General features: G+C 38.9%; 1 protein-coding gene across 1 annotated transcript; it reads right to left on the bottom strand.

The window, feature by feature from the left end:
- Positions 1 to 5148: 5148 nt before the first annotated feature.
- On the bottom strand, positions 5149 to 18714 carry LOC139184496 (disintegrin and metalloproteinase domain-containing protein 20-like). The gene is made up of 2 exons (XM_070794388.1): positions 17890 to 18714; positions 5149 to 8527 (listed from the first exon to the last, which is right to left on the bottom strand). Exon 2 carries the CDS (start codon positions 8396 to 8398, stop codon positions 6218 to 6220), a length of 2181 nt encoding a protein of 726 aa, XP_070650489.1. The 5' UTR covers positions 8399 to 8527; positions 17890 to 18714; the 3' UTR covers positions 5149 to 6217.
- Positions 18715 to 24694: the final 5980 nt, after the last annotated feature.

Genomic DNA, 24694 nt, shown 5'->3' with positions numbered 1-24694 from the left:
TCCTAGAAAGGCAGTTCAATTAGATTAGGAAAATATAAATGAACTGAATGAGTTCTTTACCAAAACCAAAACTAAACTAAAAACAACGAAAATGAGAAAGGTTAACAAAGAACAGAACAAATTCTGGAGCTGAAGAACATGATGAGTGAGATGAAGAATATAATATAGATATTATAGATATAGAAAAAAAGGAAGACAGAATAAATGACTTAGAGGATAGGAATTTTGAAATAAGTTACAAAGAAACAAAGAGTGAGAAATTAAAATGAATGAAAAAAGCCTACATTATCTATGGGCCTCCATTGAAATGGTGCATATCTAAATAATTGTGTGATGGTAAAGAGAGAAAGTGAGTTGATAGAAAATTTAGTTAAATTAGTAATAGCAGAAATCTTCCCACAACTGCACATACTAGGAGATCTTAGTTCAAGAAACTAATATTTCACACTATTATCTCAATGCAAAAGATATTCTTTGAGACAGATTATACTGAAACTATCACAATCAGGTAATTCTGATTGCAGTCCAGGTAAGGAGGGGATATGCAGATTGTAATTTACAAATTAGCTCTATTAAGCTTTCAGTGGATTTCACAGTGGAAACCCTACTGGTCAGGAGAAACTACAGTGGCAAATTTAAAGGATTAAAAGATTGCCTGTTAAGAATACTCTATCATTCAAAGTTATTATTCATATTGGAAGGATAAACACTTTCCCCAACAAACAAAAACTAAGGGAGTTTATCACCAGTAGACCTGCCTTGCAGGGAATATTGAAAGGAGTTCTTCAAGCTAACATGAAAGAAACTAATCAGCTATATGGAACCCTAAGGTACACAATGCCCTAATAAATGTGAAAAATTAGTTAGATTTAGAAATTTCTAATTGTATAACAGAATGGAGTATTAACTACTTAACAATAGTGTAGAGGTTGAAGAAAAATTATGAAAAATTACTATAACTACTATCATTTGTTAATAAATACACATCATTAAAAGCGATAGTAATTGTGACATCAAACATATAAAGAGTGACCTATAGGCAAATGAAGATAATTTGTTATCATTATAAGATGGACAGTTTCATCTATGAGATATTTTCAGTAATCCTCGGGGTAATTACAAAGCAAAAATCTGGAGTATAGTCTAGAAACAGAAAAAAGAAAATAGGGCATACCTGTGGAAAGTTATCAATTTATAAAGATAGGCAGAAACAGAGGAATAAAGAAACTGGAAATATAAAACATGGAAAACGTTTACATATCAATAAGCACTCTGATAGATGAAAGTCTTCTCAAGAAAGTGTTAGGAAATGAATTCAGGAACACAATAAAATGTTCATACACCGTGACCAATTGGCATTTTAGCTGGATGCAAAGATATTTCTATGTACACAAATCAATATATGGGACACATTAATAGAATGAACAAAAAGCCACATGGTCATCTCAATAGATGCATAAAATCATTTGATAAAATACAACATCTTTTCATGATAAATATCCTCCACAGAATAGTTATAGAAGAAACACACCTCACATAGGAAAGGTCTTATATGACAACCCCGCAACCACCATTATTCTCAGTTGTTCAAAATTGAAATCTTTTTGTCAAGATCAAGAAGAAGACGAGGATGTCCCCTCTTAGCACTCTTATTTAATATAGTACTGGAAGTTTTAGCTGGAGCAGTTAGGCATGATAACGAAATAAAAGGCATGTGAATGACAAGAAGATCGTAAATTTGTCTTTATTTGTACATGACATAATTTTGCATGTGTATATATGTGTGTGTATGTATGTGTGCGCTAAGTTGCTTTAGAGTCTGACTCTCTGTGACCCTATGGACTGTAGCTGGCCAGGCCCCTCTGTCCATGGATTCTTCAGGCAAGAATATTGGAGTGGTTGCTATACCCTCCTCCAGAGGATCTTCCCAACCCAAGGATCAAACCCGTGTCTCTTATGTCTCCTGCATTGGCAGGGGGTTTTTTTACTGCTAGCACCACCTGGGTAGCTGAAAGCTAGAGGTAGTAACAGAATTCCAGCTGAGTTATTTAAAATCATAAAAGACGATGCTATTAAAGTGCTGCACTTAATATGTCAGCAACTTAGGAAAACTCAGCAGTAGCCACAGGACAGGAAAAGGTCATTTTTCATTTCAGTCTTAAAGAAGGGCAATGCCAAAGAATGTTCAAACTATGGTACAGTTGCACTCATTTCACATCCTAGGCAAGGTAATTCTCAAAATCCTTCAATCTAGGCTTCAGCAGTACATGAACCAAGAACTTCCAGATGTACAAGCTGGGTTTCTGAGAGGCAGAGGAACCAGTGATCAAATTGCCAACATTCGTAGAATCATAGATAAAGCAAGGGAGTTCCAGAAAAACAACTACTTCTACTTCATTAACTTCACTAAAGTCTTTGACTTTGTGAACCACAACAAACTGTGGAAAATGCTTAAAGAAATGAGATCCAAAATCAAAATCACTCCAAAATCACTGCACACCAGACCACCTCACCTCTCTCTTGAGAAACCTGTATGTGTGTCAAGAAGCAACAGTTAGAACTGGACATGGAACAATAGACAGTTCAAAATTTGGAAAGGAGTATGACAAGACTGTGTATTGTCACCCTGCTTATTTAACTTTCATGCAGAGTACATCATGTTAATTGCCAGGCTGGATGAATCACAAGCTGGAATCAAGATTGTCAGGGGAGATATCAATAACCTCAGATATGCAAATGATACCACTATAATGGCAGAAGGTGAAGAGGAACTAAAGAGGCTCTTGATGAGGATGAAAGAGGAAAGTGCAAAAGTTTGCTTGAAGCTGAACATTAAAAAAAAACTAAGATCATGGTAGCTGGTCCCATCACTTCATGGCAAATAGAAGAGGACCAAGTGAAAGTAGTAACAGATTTTATTTTCTTGGGCTCCAAAATCACTGCAGACAGTGACTTCAGCCATGAAATTAAAAGATGTTTGCTCCTTGGAAGGAAAGCTGTGACAAAACTAGACAGTATGTTAAAAATCAGAAGTACCATTTTGCTGACAAAGGTCCATATAATCAAAGATTTGGTTTCCCAGTAGTAATGTATGGATGTGAGAGTTGGATCATAAAAAAGACAAAGCACCAAAGAATTGATGCTTTTGAATTGTGGCGCTGGAGAAGATTCTTGAGAGTCCCTTGGACTGCAAGGAGATCAAACTGATCAATTCTAAAGGAGATCAACCCTGATTATTCATGGGGAGAATAAATGCTGAAGCTGAAACTCCAGTACTTTGTCCACCTGATGTGAAGAGTCAACTCATTGGAAAAGACCCTCATGCTGGGAAAGATTGAGAACAGGAGGAGAAATGGGTGGCAGAGGATGAGATGGTTAGATAGCATCACTAATTCAATGGACCCGAATTTGAGTAAACTTCAGGAGATCATAGAGGATGGAAGAGCCTGGCATGCTGCAGTTCATGGTGTCACAGATTTGGCCATAACTTAGTGACTGAATAACAACAACAACCACTCATTCTGCTATTCATTCTTTATACAATTTTTAAAAAAATTCAGTAATTGAATTAGCCATGTCTGATTGCATAGTTTTTATATCTTCTTGTTCATTGTTAAAACAGGCACTGCTTACATCAATTACTTTTCTTAATTCAGTTAACATTTTTACCACCAATATTTTGAATTCTGTATCTGATAAATTGTTGATTTCTGTTTCATTATTTTCAGTGGTTCCTTTTTTTTTTTAATTGAGAGTAGTTTCTCTGCCTTTTCACTTTGCTTAACTTTCTCTGCCTCTAATAATTTAGGTAAAACAGTTATCTTTTGAGGTTCTTACATGTGAGCTTCCATATATGGGCTGTGTGTGTCCAGTACTTTTGATGATAGTACAGACTTGATGTAGATACATGTCTTTCCTGGTTACTACAGCCTTGGCAGGTGATGGGGCTGCATATGAAGGGGCTAGGGCCAGTGCCTTGTGTGAGGCAAGACTTCATCTCTGCCTAGTGGCCATCAACCCCCTGTCAGAGGTGGGGGTCTGATCACAAGTTTCAGGAACAGAAGCCCTGAGAGCCAGAATTGATCTGGCTCTGTTCCCATCAAGTGTGTGTTTTTCCCTCCCTCTGCATCGCCCCAGGACCTTTGCCTACAAGGAAGAGGGTGCTGAAGCAAGTAGGACCCATGAACAGATGGAGGTCCAGTGTATTGATTATGTAAGCATCTGTCTCTCTGTTCAGATGCAGCCATGATGGCAAGTCCCCTTTGTCTCTCACAGCCAAGAACTGCACCCCTGTCTCTAGCTCAGCCCCTTGCTCCAGAACCCTTGTGGAACTGCTCTGCGGGGGGTTGGCAGGCGTCTGTATGGACTCTCAGCATGAATAGGGAGGTTAGCTGTGGTGGAGACATGGGAAAAAATGATTATGATTTAGCAGCCCCTCAATATCTAACTATTGGAGAAGGCAATGGCACCCCACTCCGGTACTCTTGCCTGTAAAATCCCATGGACGGAGGAGCCTGGTAGGCTCCAGTCCATGGGGTCACTAAGAGTCGGGCATGACTGAGCAACTTGACTTTCACTTTTCACTTTCATGCATTGGAGAAGGAAATGGCAACCCACTCCAGTGTTCTTGCCTGGAGAATCCCAGGGACAGGGGAGCCTGGTGGGCTGCCGTCTATGGGGTTGCACAAGGTCGGACACGACTGAAGCGACTTAGCAGCAGCAATGTCTAACTTGTGAATCTAGCCCTGGCTAGTAACTAAGAGCACTGGGTACTTCTTCCTTCAGCCGATGTCCTTTCACTGGGCCAGACCTAATGCTTAAATCACATACAGTATCAGCAAGTGCTCAGGGGAAAACATAGCTAGCAAGTGTCCAAATTTTCAGAAATCCTTTTTGATGCCTGAAGTTTTAGTTTTTTTACTCTATGTTGTTGCTTCAGCTCTCTGATGTCCTTAAATTTGGTTCTTAAAATATAGTTGGTATTATGTAGGGTTTTTCTAGAGGAAAGATGGTTGCTATGACTTACATATCCTAAAGAGAATTGCAAGCATGTTTTTCATCCATTTTAGAAATAAAAGTTATGAAGTTTGAGTGGCACATATAATTTTCCTCTTTTTTTCTGATTTTAAAGTTATTCTAAGTCTAAATTATGTCCCCAAGATGGTAAGCGCCGTAGCGTGAATATTTCGAATCTTCTGATGTCAGACTCCTTTCTGTGTTCTCCATTATGCCACATACTGTACCACTCAGAGTTCAGTCAAAGAGAGGAATGCACACCATGGGGATAGCAATGAGTTATGAAGAAGAAGATGTAGCTGTTACTGCTCGGGCTGGGGCTTGAAGGGAAGAGGTAGTATTAATAAACCTACATGTTTTGAATAGGTCCCATAGATCTAGGGCTCACTCTAGGACTCGGGTATTTGATAACTCAAGGACCTGGGACTGAAAACTGAGAAAGGTAAGATGCTTGGTGGCCGTGCCAGTATCTCTGAAGCTGAAAACTAATGTCCATTAAGGAATCACTAATATATAAATATAATGTAATGAACTATTATACATAGATATGAAAACTCAGTATATGTATGTTTGAGTATATAGTAATAAAACACAGACTGAAATTTACCTTCTTGTAAAGAAAGAGCTGTTAAAGATACAACACTGACATAAACAGTGGTGAAAAATTTCCCAGGTGTCCAGTCTGCCCAGTCTCCCTCTAGTTCTGTTAGCAGAAATGAATAAGAAGAGGACTGGCAAAGAAGAAATGAAATTCGTAGGTTTCCATTCACTGTGTACAAAGGAGAAGGATGTTTAGAATTAAGAGAGCAAATAAAAAGTACTCACACATACACACTGTGTGAGCTGTGCTTTTGCTCAGGAAACACACAGATAATTTTATGAAAAATTAAGCATTAAATTGCTTAAAATAACAAAATGTTCTGGGAATTAGCATATTTTTACTCATTGTTTAATTGGTAATATTTATGATGCAGAATAATGAAACATCTCGGGTTTTCTGTGATCTCTGACACATGATGTAACATGTCTACTAAACTAAAAACAAAACAGTGAGAAACTTCAAAGATTTTGAATTTTTTTTTAATCACAAATCTAGGCTTTTATTTCTAAGATGAAGTTGGAACTTTTTCCCTTTTTCCTTAGGTGAAATAAGAACATTTGGTACTTTTTCCTTAAGTATTGTCTCAACACATTGTCCTTCTCACTGAGGTTCAGCTGGAGCACTTTTCTCTTCTTGCCCAATTAATTCTTTTAGTTTCTTAAACAGCCACATTAACAAACAAAATAACATAAAAAACAAAGGAATCAAGCGAAATAGCAGCAGGTAATGGTGGTCCTGCACGTCATCTCTGCCTGGCGGTGGGCCGCTGTCCACACTACCGCCAGCGCCTTTTTCCTGGCAGTGGGGAGGGTTCCACTCGGAGTTGCAGTGGCAGTGCTGTCTGTTGTTGCAGACTCCGTTCATATTGCAGGTCTCAGGTGAACAACCACTTTCGAAACTGGGCATAAAAGTACACTTCCTTTCGATGCAGATATGATTTGCACCACACTCTGTACCATCTTTCACTTCACCAATATCAGGTATGGTCATCCCAAGATGGTAGTCTGTACCCCAGCAGCTGACTCCATTTATTCGAGTCCAATGCACAGTAGAATGATCTCTCAGGAGGGGGATTTCTGTCACATTCTCACACTGAACCCTCCCACACAGAATATCTGGGATTCCACATTGTATATATGAACTGGCTGTGAGACCACAGTTACCAAAACGGTCACCTCGCATATTCACTTCCTTGTAGCAATTCTCATTTGCATTCTTGGCCTCTTTGCCAAAAATTTTCCTACACTGTTCATTGCGGTCATTGCATCTCTTTTCATAGCAGTAACCACCGCCTGTGCAGGAGGTCCCATCCTGCATGTACACATCTTCTGGACACTGATAGGATGTCCCATTGCACCACTCTGGAAGATCACATTCATTTTCTTCTTTCCTACACATGGAGCCTGATGGCATGAACGTGCAGTTCTCACAGCAAAGGCCAAAAGCACAAGTAGCCCCAACTCTCAGGGTGCAGTCTGACTGACAGCAGGGATCTTTTGCACATGTATATGTGGAACCACAGTCACACTCTTCTCCTTCTTCAAGCACACTGTTCCCACAGCGTGTCTGCCTGAAGATATTCTCTGGATTTGGTGAAATGTGCATGCACCTCACTTTTCCAACAACATTCCAGTATGAAGCATAACTGCAGTTGCTGAATCGAGTTGCCACAGTTTTACTTGGAAACATTATGCATTTTCTACTTCCACATTCACATGTTTTATCATCATGTCGCATACCCAGATTGTGACCAATCTCATGTGATACAATATATGCAAACTCGTGCAGTTTGTCATTCAGAAAGCTATCAACCCCACAGTTATAAAGTTGATTACACACAGTTCCAACGTAGGCCAAGCCAAGAAGGCGGCCGTAATTCTCCTTTATGAAAACATGTGCAATATCATGTGGTAAGCGGGTATTAAAACTTCTTCCCTTCCACATGCAAAATTCTTCCAAGAGAATACTTATGTTTGTTGTTGGAAGGAGGTTGTCTTCAGACCAGATCTCGATTCCAATCAAAACCACATTAACATCCAGTGAATGTAAAAAGTTATCTATTCCATTGACAACCATGCATACTTCAGACTGCACACTTGAGGAATTACTTTGGTGATAAAGATACCGACCGTGGTCTACCAACACTGCCAGTTCAAGGAAACGCCTGTGAGTCCACCAGCCAACATATCCACTTTGCTTCGAAGTATAATTAACACTCTCTTGAAGAAATTTCAGTTGTCGTGCTATTTCTTCATCTGTTAATCCACATCTCTTGGGTGGAAGTTCTGTCTCATCTACCATCTTGTATAGCAGATGCTCAAATGAGGTAGAAAGCCTTTTGGGCTTGATTTCATAAACAACGTTATGTATCTGTAATGTTCCTTGAAAGCCCCCCAAACATGTACTGAGGGCAACCAGGGATTCTGGATCCCCTTCCATGTAACCCTGATAGTAGCAGTCATTCTGGACAAAAGGCTGGTCCTCTGTTAGCCCATGCTGGTCTGTGTAGGTGAACACTGGTAGGTGTTTAGAGAACAAAAGCTTGTTGACTTTCATGTGAAGAATGTGTCTCTGGCCTCCAAAGCGCAGGCTGTAAGAGAGCCATCCAGGAGGCTTCATGCTGCTGCCAGCATATGTTATCTTCAAGGGTACCACCACCTCTGGAAGACCATGGTGTTGGGAGTGCTCAATGGAGGATGATCCAGAAAGGAATAGAAACACCCCCAACCGGAGCAGCAGGAGACTGATCCTCACATACACCGGTGTCTTACCCCCAGCCATTTATGACATCATGTGGAGCCAGTGGTGAGAGCCTAAGAACAGAGCAGGCCACAGCACTGTGAGCTGGTGGTGTACAGCACAAGCTTCTGATCTGTTTTCTGTCAGAGTCACCATGCCAGAGCCATAACACTAAAAAAAAAAAAAAAAAAAAAAAAGAGCAGAGACAGATCTGGGAGTTATAAGCAAATTAAGACAAAGGGTGATGAGAAGGGCATGGGTTAAAATAACTAAAAGTTTGGCTAAAGGCATGGCTCATGATACTGCATTGCATTGCTGTCAAGTAAGGTGAGGCAGAGTGAGACTATAGGTGTCCAAAGCAGTGGTGATTGGCCTAGGGGGACAACTTGTTGAACCTTGAGGAAGGACAGATAGTGGTTCATTGTTCTGTCCTCTAAATATATGACACTGTGTGGACATGTCTACAGAAATAAGTAAGACAAAAAGGCCTTAATGGAAGGAGGATATAGATCTTCTTTTCATTTACAAAAAAATAAAGGGAATTTTTATTTATACATATTGACTGGGTATAATTACCACTTTATAGTGATTCTTTTCTATTTTCAGTGATAAATTAGTCACATTACTTAGGACATATATTACAAAAATACATATATCATTATTTTCTCTCATTCATGTAACTAATTATTACCTGTCCTACCTTCTGTTTTCCCTTTTCTTTTCAGTTCAGTAGCTCAGTAATGTCCAACTCTTTGCTACCCGGTGGACTGCAGCACGCCAGGCCTCCCCGTCCATCACCAACTCCCAGAGTTTACTCAAACTCATGTCCATTGAGTCAGTGATGCCATCATCCCCTTCTCCTCCTCTGTCGTCCCCTTTTCCTCCTGCCTTCAATCTTGCCCAGCATCAGGGTCTTTTCAAATGAGTCAGTTCTTCACATCAGGTGGCCAAAGTATTGGAGTTTCAGCTTTGGCATCAGTCCTTCCAATGAATATTCAGGACTGATTTCCTTTAGGATGGACTGGTTGGATCTCCTTGCAGTCCAAGGGACTCTCAAGAGTCTTCTCCAACACCACAGTTCAAAAGCATCAAGTCTTCGGTGCTCAGGTTTTTTTATAGTCCAACTCTCACATACATACATGACTACTGGAAAAACCATAGCTTTGACTAGATGGACTTTTGTTGGCAAAGTAATATCTCTGCTTTTTAATATGCTGTCTAGGTTGGTCATAAGTTTTCTCCCAAGGAACAAGCATCTTTTAATTTCATGGCTGCTGTTACTATCTGCATTGATTTTGGAGCCCAAGAAAATAAAGTCTGTCACTGTTTCCACTGTTTCCCCATCTATTTGCCATGAAGTGATGGGACCAGATTCCGTGATCTTAGTTTTCTGAATGTTGAGTTCTAAGCCAACTTTTTGACTCTCCTCTTTTCACTTTCATTAAGGGGCTCTTTAGTTCTTTGCTTTCTGCCATAAGAGTGGTGTCATCTGCATATCTGAGGTTATTGATATTTCTCCTGGCAATCTTGATTTCAGCTTGTGCTTCATCCAGTCCAGCGTTACTCATGATGTACTCTGCAAATAGGTTAAATAAGCAGGGTGACAATATACAGCCTTGATGTACTCCTTTCCTGATTTGGAACCATCTGTCATTCCATGTCCAGTTCTAACTGTTGCTTCTTGACATACATACAGATTTCTCAAGAGGCAGGTCAGGTGGTCTGGTATTCCCATCTCTTGAAGAATTTTCCACAGTTTGTTGTGACCCACTCAATCAAAGGCTTTGGCATACTCAATAAATAAAGTAGAAGTATATGTTTTTTTTTTTTTTTTTTTTTTTAACTCTCTTGCTTTTTAGATGATCCAATGGGTGGTGGCAATTTGATCTCTGGTTCCTCTGCCTTTTCTAAATCCAGCTTGAACATCTGGAAGTTCATGGTTCATGTACTATTGAAGCCTGGCTTGGAGAATTTTGAGCATTACTTTGCTAGCGTGTGAAATGAATGCAATTGTGCAGTAGTTTGATTCTTTGGCATTGCCTTTCTTTGGGATTGGAATGAAAACTGACTTTTTCCAGTCCTGTGGCCACTGTGGAGTTTTCCAAATTTGTTGGCATATTGAGTGCAGCACTTTCATAGCATCATCTTTTAGGATTTGAAATAGCTCAACTGGAATTCCATCACCTCCACTAGCTTTGTTCATTGTGATGCTTCCTAAGGCCCAGTTGACTTCACGTTCTAGGATTTCTGGCTCTAGGTGACTGATCACACCATCGTGATTATCTGGGTTGTGAAGATCTTTTTTGTATAGTTTGTGTATTCTTGCCACCTCTTAATATATTCTGCCTTTTCTTTTCATTCTGTCCAACTCTAAGGATCAAAGAATCAATTGTCTTACACATAGAGTAGTGGGGTCACTCAATAATAGGCACTTTTATATTTGGGATGGGAGGACCATGGATTGTGATACGTGTTGTTCAGTTATTTTTTTTTTAAGGAAAAAAATTAAGGCAGTTTTATTGGATATTTTCAAAAGATCTCTGCAAAGTTTATGCCATTTTGGATTTTTTCCGTATAGATCTGAAATTAATATTTTCATTAAGCATGCTGCTGCTAAGTCACTTCAGTCGTGTCCGACTCTGTGTGATCCCATAGACGGCAGCATCTATGGGGTTCATTAAGCATACAGATTTTGTTTATTAGAAGATGGCTCCTTCAACCAGGAGTGCTGTATTGACTGTACTAAGGTTTAGCTAGTTGAAGGACATTGGATACACATAAGCCTGGTTCAGACCCCAACACTCTCACCTACTCCTTGCTTTCCCCTGGATAACTTACTATGCTTTTTTGTGTCTCAAATATGTTTGTATTTGATTATTCTCTTAAGAAGGACAACATTTTCAAATCATCTGGAAATGTATAATTGTAGGAAATCCAACTTGCTGAGAAAGTAAGAGTTAGAGATGGGAGCACAGTGGCCTTCTTTATCTACAAAGTTCACTTCTCCAGATTAAACCAGTGTGAATCAAAAATGTGCAGGAAAAAAATCCAAAAAGTTCTGAAAAGCAAGACTTGAGTTGCACACTGACAGATATTTGTGTAATATTTGCATCCTATTTAAAACTTTCTACGTAACATTTAATTCGTATTCAGTTCAGTCAGTCATGTCCGACTCTTTGCGACCCCATGAATCGCAGCATGCCAGGCCTCCCTGTCCATCACCAACTCCCGGAGTTCACTCAGACTCACGTCCATCGAGTCAGTGATGCCATCCAGCCATCTCATCCTCTGTCATCCCCTTCTTCTTCTGCCCCCAATCCCTCCCAGCATCAGAGTCTTTTCCAATGAGTCAACTCTTTGAATGAGGTGGCCAAAGTACTGGAGTTTCAGCTTTAACATCATTCCTTCCAAAGAAATCCCAGGGCTGATCTCCTTTAGAATGGACTGGTTGGATCTCCTTGCAGTCCAAGGGACTCTCAAGAGTCTTCTCCAACACCACAGTTCAAAAACATCAATTCTTTGGTGCTCAGCTTTCTTCATTCGTATTAGTTAGTTTAAATAACCTGGAGATGATTTGAGGTGTATGGGAAAATGTGCATAGTAGCTTATATGCAAACACTGCAACATTTTACATAAGGTCATGAGCATTTGTGGATTTTGGTATTCATGGGGGATTTTCAAACCACCATCCACCCCATGGATACCAAGGGACGACCATATACTGAAGGCCAAATAAATGCAAAAATGCAAGGAGAATCAGTCAGTCACTAAAAAAGGGAGGAAAATGTTGGGGCAGGTATTATTTTCTACAAGGGTGAAGGCATCTAAGTTCCCTCATTTTTTGGATTACAAGGTAACCAACTCCCAAGTTCAACCTTCCTATGTACAAATTTTATAAAAAGTATGTAGCCTATATGAAGAATACCTATACACAAAGTTTGACAGGAATAATACAAATGTGTTATCACACATTTGTAAAAATGAGGAAACTGGTACAGGCACAATGCCTGTTTGCCAACACTGATGTTACATTCTTCCTTGAATAACATAGTAATAAAGCACATAATCTGCTGACATTGTTCTACACAACGTAGGAGACATAAAAGAACTACATAAGCCTAATAATTTGATGGTCTTGAGTACAAATTTAGACAGAGTGGTTGAGGCAAAGATACACAGTAGGTATTTGTAAAATTGCATTCACCATTTCACATATAAAATGTCCATTTTTATTTATCTAATGAATATCCAACTGTCTTTGTCAAATCATTAAAGTACACAGACTGCCTGAAGTAATGATATCAAGAACAGCTGGACAAACTGGAAAAACAGAAGAAAATGAAGTCACCTTTGAGGGTTGTAGAACACCCTGATCAAATACAGAGTTCATAGTAGGTCCTGCTGCTGCTGCTGCTAAGTCATTTCAGTCGTGTCTGACTCTGTGAGACCTCATATACGGCAGCCCACCAGGCTCCGCCATCCTTGGGATTCTCCAGGCAAGAGTACTTTAGTGGGTTGCCATTTCCTTCTCCAATGCATGAAAGTGAAAAGTGAAAGTGAAAAGTGAAAGTGAAGTTGCTCCGTTGTGTCCGACCCTCAGCGACCCCATGGACTGCAGCCTTCCAGGCTCCTCTGTCCATGGGATTTTCCAGGCAAGAGTATTGGAGTGGGTGCCATTGCCTTCTCTGATAATAGGTCCTATAGAAATGCTAATTGCCTGATTCTGCTGCTGCTGCTGCGTCGCTTCAGTTGTGTCTGACTCTGTGCGACCCCATAGACAGCAGCCCACCAGGTTCCCCCGTTCCTGGGATTCTCCAGGCAAGAACACTGGAGTGGGTTGCCATTTCCTTCTCCAATGCATGAAAGTGAAAAGTGAAAGTCAAGTCGCTCAGTCGTGTCCAACTCCTAGCGACCCCATGGACTGCAGCCCACCAGGCTCCTCCATCCATGGGATTTTCCAGGCAGACCTGTCATATCCTGGATGATGTGCCCATTTCTGCTCAATTTTTTAAAAACCTTGGTTCTACATTTGATGTCTTTTCTCTAGAATCAGTTTTCTTTTCCTCTTGGAATTTTATTTTCATGAAAAGAAACAGAAACCTCTCTCCTCACACTTCTATCCTTATTCCTACACAATTCTATTAAACCTGTCAACAATGTGAAGTCAGCAAAAAAGAAAATTTTTGTGTTTAGAATTCCTGTATGATACACGCACTAGTGTTCTGGTTGCAATTTGCTTGGATTACCTAAGCCACTTTCAATCCACTAAACCAGTAGCTGTCTCATTGCACCTCTATTTATCTTTCTTTTTCACTCTTACACCAACTAACTCTCAATCAGTCCTATGGAAACATCAGAGTTTGGACATCTGTCTGATTTACTGATTTATTAGTCACTCAGTCGTGTCTGACTCTTTGCAACCACCTGGACTGTAGCCCACCAGGTTCCTCTGTCCCTGGGGATTCTCTAGGCCAGAATACTGGAGTGGGTTGCCATTTCCTCTTCCAGGGGATCTTCCCAACCCAGGGATCAAACCCAGGTCTCCCGCATTACAGGCAGACTCTTTACTGTCTAATTTTAGCCATATCTTCTTTTAAGCAAGCATGCAGACAACCCATACAACACTCAGGTTATTTTACCACTGCAACTCCTTTTCACCTCTGACATCTTATTAGCACCCATGACTGTACTGATGCTTACATAAAAAATTAATTGTAACTATTACTCAGTATATTTATTTGCTCTTAAATCTTTCTAATTTTCTCCAATTTTTTTTTCCATTTTACTTTTAATCTTCATGGTTACCTCTAGGCTCCATCACTTTCAACCACCGTCACCTAAAATCCTCAACTCAAACTAGATTAAACCTTTTTGCTTACTTTCCTTATTCCTACAACAAACTGTCAACACTGCTGGAAGACAGAGTACTAGTGGGGGAATGCGTCAAAGGAGGAAATTACCAATTGGGATGACAGTCCCAGGGACGGGGGAGCCTGGTGGGCTGCCGTCTATGGGGTCACACAGAGTCGGACATGACTGAAGTGACTTAGCAGCAGCAGCAGCGGCAGCAGCAGCAGTCTGATACTTTAGACTAAAGAATGAAGTAAAAAAATATTTCAACTCTTTATGCTTGCAATAATTTGAGCTTTGTTTTTCATATTCTTCACTTTCTGATTCTAAATTCCTTCAATCAATACATAGCTTTCAGTTGAAAGCTCCACTTTCTTTGTTTTCTCAAGTTGTAATGATTACATTTCAAAAATGTTAGTTTTGACTGTAATTCCAATAATTCTGCATTTTGTGGTGTTTAAGACAGGATCTGGTATGATACCTTGTGTTTGCTTGATTGTTGCAAATTCTTGGTGGGAGACTTGTTTCAGGCCAAACACTATTGTCACCATTAAAGTGACCTGAGTTCCTAGGGTACTTGGATACTTTTCTAGTACTAAATGGGAGGAATATTTCCCCAAATCTTAAGAACCCAGGAGAAGAAAGCATGGTACTAAATGAAATTTTTGAGGCTGGTATTTCTAAATGGTAAGTATAATCCTAATATGCTGGTTTATTCTCCATGTCGCTCTTGGTATATATTTTAGAATTGTTATGGAATATGAATTACTGTGATTAAACAGTGAAGTATTTATGAGTAATAGAGTACTGTTGAGCATGAACTTAAGTAGCATGATATCATCAGAATTTATTTCTAATATCTCATCTTACAAGCAGGTAGCAGGAGAACAAATTCCAAAGAATATTTAAGCAATACTACATTTCCCCCCATTACATTATTTATACAGTGAGTAGAGAGGCCACATCTTCTGAGAGAATATAACAATATTAATGATGTACTGAGGTATACAGTGGTACAGAGCCTGCCAAGTAGACTGTTGTACATCATTTTTCATAAATTCTTTTTGTCTCCTCACCGTTTGACCAAATTCATCTATCTTTTGTACCCCAATTGCCACATCCCTTCTCACTTTCATGTATAGCTTAATTCACTGTTATCTAGAATATGAATAACATAGTTTTGTGGCTCCCAACCAAACAAACCAGAGTAAAATAGGGAATAATCAGTGCCAAAGTTCCCTCTCATGATCTAAATACTTGGTAAAGACTCATGTGTGTGTGTTTTCAGATATACATAAATGCTGGTGTTACTGTTCTACACAGTCAAATTCTTTGCACGACTTATCAGATGAATTAGTAATTCCCGTGGTCTTTTCTAGCCATAGCCATGTCCGTAGAGTTTGTAATGCTTATTTCTATTGACAGAGTTTTTTTTCCAGACCTCATATGACAAAGAGAAATCTAAACCCCTTTGTGTTTTGTCTCTGATTTGATTAAATTGTGGATTTAGCTGCTCAGCAACAAGAGTCTCCTAGTTCTACAGATGGTGACAACTGGCTAAAACCCATTCTCACTGTGGCTCCAACATCTTTCAAACTTTAATTCTAATTACTCTTCAGTATGAATAAATTGGTATGTATTCCTGACTCTCAACCACTGAGCTCCAAACATACATTATAAGCACTTTAGTTTCAATACTTTGATCATTCCCCTACTTCTTTTTAGGTAACTGAATAACTCAGAGACACTTCATGTGTGCACATAATTAATCTCTTATGGAAACACTGTCATTAAAAAGGTCAGCTAAATTTAGAAGAAGAAAGAGTTGAGTAAGGGAACAATGTGGGAATAAATTTAACAGGCAAATATACTAACTGGCAGTTAAAACTTGATGTCATAAATTAATGGTAAATAGCAGGTTGGCTGGAGTAAACCAGGGAAGCAAGATTATTGATAATCCTTGTGATTTTATGCCTGGGACCCAGAGAAGGTTATTGGCAGGTCTACAAGTTTGGAGTCTGCTGGTTTCTTTCTGTTACCTTTCCACATTAGGATGTCTATATCTGTACTATTTCCAGTATTGGAAAATTTCACTTTCTCTCTGGCTTTCATCACAGCCACTTTTAAAAATGGCCAAATTGACTGTGACTTTGTTCATCTCTTTATTATTTTACTAGGGCTGCTCTAACAAAGTATGGAAAAATCAGTGATATAACAGAAATTTATTGCCTTACAATTCTGGAGACAAGAAGTCCAGTATCAGTGAATAGTCCAGTATCAGTATTAATAGAACCACAAGGTTCTATTCTTTCCGAAGGCACTAGGGAAGGCTCTATCCTACCCTTCTCTCATAGGTTCTGGAATTTCCCTGCCTTGAGGCTGCATAATTCAGTTTTCATATGATGCTCTCTCCTGGTCCAAAACTATTTCCTTAACTAGGAAACCAGTCATATATACAGTCTGTCAGCTTACAGCTATTCATCATATTCTCTTATAAGCCTTTGTATATCTGTGGACACTATTGTTATTTTTCCTCTTTCCTCTTTTAAATTATGAAAGTATGGTAACACATTTACCAGAGACTTGGAAATGCAGAACAAAATTACATATAATTCCACTATATATTACAATTATTTTGTAAGTACATAAATTAAGATTTTTAGTTGGAGTTTTGATATCAAACTCAAGAATTAATAGAGTGAATATACAGAAAGGTAGAAGGATATAGTAGACATGAAAAGCACCATGAACCAATTCAATATAATTAAGATTTATACAATTTTCACACAACAGTAGGATACGTATTCTATTCAAGGTCCCATAGATTATAAACTAGGAGACACTGGATCATATTCAGGGACATAAAACAAGGTGCAAAAAGTTCATGGTCTAAAGGTATTGAAATCATATAGAGTTTGTTCTCTTATCGTGAAATTATGTTAGAAATCAATATCAAATGATATTTGAAAATAACCCACATATTTTTAAGTGCAATATGACATTTACCAAGAGAGATCTTTGACTTAGCCATTGAAAACCTCAATAAAGTTAGGAGACTGAAAAAATAGAGGGTGATGGCAAAGAAGAAGGCATTTAAATGAGAAATTAATATCAAAATGAGAAATTAATATCAAAAGTACTTAAAAAACCCCATGTATTTGGAAATTACATGTCCACCTTTAAATGATAAGTGTACTTAAGAAACCACAACAAGGAAAATCAGAAAATATTTCTAGCAGAATAAAAATGAAAGAAGAACCATGGATGGGGGTTCATAACATTGTACAGGAGGTGGTGAACAACACCATTTCAAAGAAAAAGAAATGCATGAAGGCAAAATGGCTGTCTGAGGAGGCCTTATGAATAACTGAGAAAAGAAGAGAAGCGAAAGGCAAAAAAGATACAACCAACTGAATGCAGAGTTGCAGCGGATAACAAGGATAGATAAGAATAACTTAAGTGAAGAATGCAAAGAAATAGAGGAAAGCAATAGAATGAGAAAGACTAGAATTCTCTTCAAGAAAATTGAAGATACCAAGGGAACATTTCATGCAAAGATAGGGATAATAAAGGACAGAAATGGCAAGGACCTAGCAGAAGCAGAAAAGATTAAGAAGAGGTGATAAGAATACACAGAACTACACAAAAATGATTGGGATAACCATGATGGTGTGGTTACTTACCCTAGAGAGCTAGACATCCTGGAGTGCGAAGTCAAGTGGGCCTTAGGAAACATTACTGTGAACAAAGCTAAGTGGAAGTGACAGAATTCCAGCTGAATTGTGTTCTCATAGAATTTCATGTTTTTTAGATCTTAATTCTCTCTCCTCTACTATCTGTATAATTTCTAGATTTCTATCTTTTAGCTCATTAATTCTCTCTTTCATATGGGTCTGTGCTATTTCTAATGTTTTCTAATGCATTCTTTATTTTAAAAAGTTTATTTGCTTATTTATAGTCTGTGCTGGATTGTCACTGCTGCGTGTAGGCTTTCTCTAGTTGCAGGGAGCAGGGGCTACTCTATAGCTGCAGTGCATGAATTCTTACCGAAGTGGCTTCTTTTGTGAGGCCCAGGCTCTAGGGTGTGTGGGCTACAGTAGTTGTGGCGTATGGGCTTATTTGCTCCACCGCATGTGGGATCCTCTAAGACCAGGGTTTGAACCCACGTCCTCTGTATTGGCAGGCAGACCACCAGGGAAGTCCTCCAATGCATTCTTCATCTCACTCATTGAATTCTTCAGTTTCCAAATTTCTGTTTAGTTCTCTTTTATAGTTTGAGTCTCTTTAGTAAAGTATTCATTCTGTTCAGTAATTTTATCCTTGAAGAAAATTTCTGAGTTTTCTTGTAGCTCTATGATTTTTTTTTTTTTTTTGTGACAGCTACTTTGAATTCTCTCTCAGATTGTAGTATTCCATGAGTTTAAGCTTAAATTTGGTTTCTGGAGAATTGTCATTTTCTTTCTGTGACACTGCGTTATGCAGGTTCTTCACGGTGCTTGATGACTTGTTCTTCTGCAAGCACATGTGAAGTAGTGAATAATGTTCTTCTAAAGTAAATCTTTTTTTTTTTAAACTTGCTTCTACTGAGTCAACAGATTAATAATTCGATGCCTTTTTTGTTTTCCAATAGGTGGTGCTATTGAAGAATTGAAGAACTGATGTTTTTGAACTGTGGTGTTGGAGAAGACTCTTGAGAGTCCCTTGGACTGCAAGGAGATCCAACCAGTCCATCCTAAAGGAAATCAGTCCTGAATATTCATTGGAAGGACTGATGCTAAAGCTGAAACTCCAATACTTTGGCCACCTGATGTGAAGAACTGACTCACTGGAAAAGACCGTGATGCTGGGAAAGATTGAGGGCAGGAGGAGAACGGCATGACAGTTGATGAGATGATTGGATGGCATCACCGACTTGATGAGTATGAGCAAGCTCCGGGAGTTGGTGATGGACAGGGAAGCCTGGCATATAGCAGTCCATTGGGTCGCAAAGAATCAGATACGACCGAGCGACCGAACTGAACTGAACTGAGGTGTGCTCTATAGTACAAGCTTTTATTTTCTCTTACCTGGTGCTGCCCCTGGTTATATTTTAGAATTGGCATGTTTTACCCTCTACCACCTCTGTCAGATGTGTTGCCTGCTGCCCTCCTTGCTGTTTGTGCCACCAGGGCCAGTGGTGCCTCACCACAAATGGTGTCACTGACTGGGCTACCAGGATGGTGGTTTTTTCCCACCACATCTGGGATCTACTTGGTCACAGACTCTGCCACTGCAAGGTGGGGAATAGAGGGAGGGGAAACAAGTATTACAGGTGTCTCAGCCATGACCAGGATTTTCGGGTTCAGAAACTCTTCCGCTATGAGCAGGAGGGGTGGAATCGTGGGCACCTGCACCACGGGAGGGGCAGAGCTGCAGGCCCCACTATGCCCGCTGTCAGGTTCCCTGTGGCTGCAGGCACCACTCTGCTGTGCACTTGGTGTGGTGCGTGTGGCTTGTCCTGAGGCTGCTCAGCTGGCTGGGACTGTAGGCTCAGCCACCATTGCTGGGGGTCTGCGATTATAAGCACCACTTCCTTTGTTTTGTGCTTCCAGCTCCTTTGTGTGGTCCAGGTCACCTACCTTTAGTACACGACATGTAGGATTTTCTCATAATGGGGTGTGTGGGGCAGAGGTGCCTTTGTTGAGTTACGGATGTTTTACTGCTTATAGATAGAAGAGGAGAGACAAAGGGAACATCTCATGCCACCAAGATACTGACATCACTCCTGTATTTTCATTTTGGGGTAATTATAAGTGGTATTACTTCTTAATTTCTGTTTCTGATAGTTCATTACTACTGTATAGAAATACAACAGATTTCTCTATCTTAATTTCATATTCTGCAAATTTACTCAATTCATTAGTTCTAACAGTTTTTCGATGGAGTCCTTAGGATTTCCTGTGTATAGTATCATATTACCTGTAAACAGTGATGGTTTACTTCTTCCTTTCTGATTTGGATGTCTTTTATTTCTTTGTCTTGCCTATTTTCTCTGGCTAGGACTTCCAATACTATGTTGAATAAAAGCAATGAGTGTGGGCATTCTTGTCTTGTTCCTGATCTTAGAAGAAAAACTTTGAGCTATTCATTGTTGAGTGTAATTTTAGCTGTAACTTTGTCAAAAATAGCCTTTAATATGTTGAGGTACATTCCTCCTATACCCATTTTGTTGAGAGATTTTATCATAAATTGACATTGAATTTTATCAATAAAATTTTATCAGATTCTTTTCTCACATCTTTTGAGAGGATTATATGACTTTTAAACTTTGTTTTGTTAATCTGGTAAATCACATTGAGTGATTTGCAGATGTTGAATCATACTTACATCCTTGTAATAAACTCCACTTTAATCTCGGTGTATGAGTCTTTTCGTGTGTTGTTGAATTTTGCTTGCTAATGTTTGTTTGTTGGCCTCGCTACATACACAGCATATGGGATCCTAGTTCCCGAACCAGGGACTGAGCTGGTGCTCCCTTCAGTGCACTCTCAGAGTCCCAGCTGCTGGGCCATCAGGGAAGTTCCACTTGCTAGTACTTGGATGAGTAATTTTGCATCAATGACATCAAAGATATTGGAAATTTATATGTATAATAAATTTATTATATATAATATATCTTATGTATTATATATATATAAATGGTCTCCTGAATTGCAGGCAGATTCTTTACTAACGGAGATATATATATATATTTACTGTTTTGGGGTTTTTTATCAGGATAGTATCAGTCTTGTAGAATGAGTTTGAAAATCTTTCTCTTCAGTTTTTTGGAATAGTTTGAGAAGTAGAGGTATTAATGCTTCTTAAAGTGTTTGATAGAATTCACCAGTGAAATTATTAATATCTAGTCCCGGACTTTTGTTTGTTGGGATTGTTTTGATTACTGATTCATTTTAATTACTTGTATTTGGTCTATTCATATTTCCTATTTCTTCCTGGTTCAGTTTTGCAATTTTGTGTGTTTCTAGAAATTTATCTGTTTTTTCTAGGTTTTCCAGTTTGTTGTTGTACAACTGTTTGCAGCAGTCTCTTATGATTATTTTATTTCTGTGGTATCAGTTATAATGTCTCTTCATTTCTGATTTTATTTGAGCCCTTGCTCTTTTTTCTTTATGAGTCTGGATAGAGATTTGTCAATTTTGTTTATCTTTTCGGACAAAGGGCTGGCTCTTAAACCAGTTTCATTAATATTTTCTTTTTTAGTGTCTATTTCTTTTATTTCTTCTTTGATTTTTATTATTTCCTTCCTTCTCTTAAATTTGGGCTTTGTTTATTTTTATTTTTCAATTTGTTTAAATGTAATGTTTGATTGTTTACATGTGATTTTTCTTATTCTTTTGAAATAGGTCAATATCTCTATAAACTTTCTCTTTAGAACTGCTTTTGCTATGTCCTATTGATTTTTAGAATATTGGATTTCCATTTTCATTTGTCTCAGGTATTTTTCATTTGGGTGCCCTAGGTGGGGTGGGAGCCACCTTGGGAGGGGTCCAGTCCTAGGTAAGGTTACCTGCGTTGGAAAATAAGAGCTGCTTTGGAGGCACCTTGACTAGCCTGGGCTGTCTGCTGTGTGGGGCTGAGCAAGAGACGGTGCCGGTTCCAGCTGTGGCCACCCACCAGAAATGGTGGGAGAGGAGCATCTTTAACCACACACTGTGTGTGCCTGTGTAGATGCTGCTTTGGAGAGGTGGTGGTCAGGGCAGGGAAGTCTACAGGGGAACATCAGGGTAGAGTGAGCAGTGCTAGCCACATAGATGATGAATGTCAAAAGTTGTGCCCAACCAGTGCCAGGTCATAATAGCTGTTTCTTGATCTCATGTTGAAGTTCCTGAATATTCCTAATAAACCACCCTTGTATGCTGACCACATTCTATTTTCCTGTCTCTCTCTCTCTTTATTTACTAGTATTTATTGTTGTGGCAACTTAGTAGCTCAGTTGTGTCCGACTCTTTTGCAGTCCTGTGGACTGTAGCCTGTCAGGTGCCTCTGTCCATGGGATTTTTCCAGGCAAGCATACTGGAGTGGGTTGCCATTTGCTTCTCCAAGGGATCTTCCCAAGTAGTTATAATATGCCAGACAGTATCCCTACTTCACAAGACCCTTGTGATAATTAGATATAACTGTTATAGAGTGCCTGGTGTATTGTAGGTACACAAAAATGACATTAATATTATTGATTTAAAAAAATTTGCTTTACCTCTGAGGGGACCTGTGTTCAGTTCGTCCATGAATGGTGGATTGGAGTCTCTGGTCAGGAGCTGATGCTGCCTAATGTTAGCTCTAGCAGATATGACAGGTGTTTCCCAGGACCCACAATTACTTCTAGAAACAACAGTAAATACAACCAAATATTCCCATTTCTCTGCTCAAGAAGCACCATCTTTGTATAGTAATAACCCTGCATTGAGGACTAGGACAATCTCTGTGAAATTTGACTCCTTAGGTTGAGAGGCAAAGTATTCACACGGGTAAAATCTCCTAAAGGACTGGATCAGTCTTTGTTGGTCAGTATTCACACAAATATCTTGTCTCTCTTCTGTGAAATCAGGAACAAGGGAAGGTATTTCTGGTAACTTGAACTTGATCCCTGTGACCACACTGTCTCAGTATGATATCATCAAGGCCTATGCCAGGACTTTCAGGTTTATGTTTTCATGCCTGATCTTTCACTTAATCTCTGGAATCATTTTGGCTGAATATCTCACATCTCCTTTTAAATATTTGTTAGATGTAAAAAAAAAAAAAACCCTAATAAGTTAGAAAAATGAAGATGTCTCTCAAAAGATGAATGGATAAATAAAATGTGGAGTATACGTACAATGGAAAATTATTCAGACTTTAAAAGGAATAAAATTCTGACACATGCTATATGCATAAACTGAAGATATTACACTAAGTGAAATAGTTGCCCTTGCCCGAGGAGACAGATGCAAAAAATAATGCCAAAGCTGTGTCAAAGAGTGCACTGCTTATGTTTCTTCTACAAGTTTTATAGTTTCAGGTCTTATACTGTCTTTAATCCATGTTGTTTATTTTTATTTATAATGTGATAAAGTAGTCCAGTTTTTTCTTTTGCAGATAGCTTTCCAGTCTTCCCAACACCATTTATTGAAGGGGCTGTCTGTCCCCCATTGTATGACCTCCTTTGTCATGGATTAATTGCCTATGTAAGTGTAGATTCATTTCTGGGCTCTATATTCTGTTTCATTGATCTGTGCATCTGCTTTTGTGCCAGTACTATAGTGTTTTGATTACCATAGTTTTGAGTATAAAGTCATGGAGTGTGATAACCCCTGTTTTGTGGAGATCAGCCCTGGGATTTCTTTGGAAGGAATGATACTAAAGCTGAAACTCCAGTACTTTGGCCACCTCATGCGAAGAGTTGACTCATTGGAAAAGACTCTGATGCTGGGAGGGATTGGGGGCAGGAGGAGAAGGGGACGACAGAGGATGAGATGGCTGGATGGCATCACTGACTCGATGGACATGAGCCTGAGTGAACTCCGGGAGTTGGTGATGGACAGGAAGGCCTGGTGTGCTGCGATTCATGGGGTTGCAAGGAGTCGGACACGACTGAGCGACTGATCTGATCTGAAGTGTTTTTTTTGCTGTTTGGGATCATTCATATTTTCATACAGATTTTAGAATTATTTATGTGAAAAATTCTATTAGTATTTTGATAGGGATTACGTTTAATCTCTAGATTGCTTCGGAGTGTATCATCATTTTAGCAATTTTAACTATTCCTTTTCTTAAAGTTCTTGTGAAAGTAATGGTATATATGTCTTATGTTTTTAAAGATTTCACTGAAAAAGTTATTTGACCAATTCTCTGAAACACTAATTAAACCTCTTTAATATATTTATTTCTAATGTTGATTTGGTAGTTTGACTTGTACAATAAACTTTTTTATTTATCCAAATTGTCAAGTTTTCATTTTTTCATTATACATGTTCATTTGTGATGTCCCCTTTCTATTTATACTCATGGTAATCTGTGTTTTTTCTTTATTTTCTTCATGAGTTTTGATATTTTAAGTTCATTTAATGAACCAAATTTTCTGCTTGCTGATTTTCTCCATGTGCATTTGTTTTAATTTCATTGATTCCTTCTCCTGATGTATTATGGCTTTCTAATTGCCTTAAATCTACAGTGTTATTTTTCTATCTTCATGACATATAAAGTTAAATCAATACATCTTCAGTCTTTTCCTTTTTTTTTTCAACATGTGTATATAAGACTGTGAAAGTGAAAGTTGCTCAATCGTGTCTGACTCTTTGCGATCCCATGGACGATACAGTCCATGGAATTCTCCAGGCCAGAATACTGCAGAGGGTAGCTTTTCCCTTCTCCAGGGGATCTTCCCAACCCAGGAATCAAACCGGGGTCTCCTGCACCAGGCGGATTCTTTAGCAGCTGAGCTATATAAGACTGTACATCGCCTGTAAA

This window comes from Bos indicus, chromosome 8, assembly GCF_029378745.1.
Source record: "Bos indicus isolate NIAB-ARS_2022 breed Sahiwal x Tharparkar chromosome 8, NIAB-ARS_B.indTharparkar_mat_pri_1.0, whole genome shotgun sequence".
Lineage (NCBI taxonomy): Eukaryota > Metazoa > Chordata > Mammalia > Artiodactyla > Bovidae > Bos > Bos indicus.
The sequence above is the reverse complement of the archived record's forward strand: the minus strand, read 5'-3'. Positions and strand labels throughout refer to the sequence as shown.

Coding starts and splice junctions, on each gene's coding strand:
- LOC139184496 (XM_070794388.1), bottom strand. CDS start 8,398: ATGGCTGGGGGTAAGACACCGGTGTATGTGAGGATCAGTCTCCTGCTG.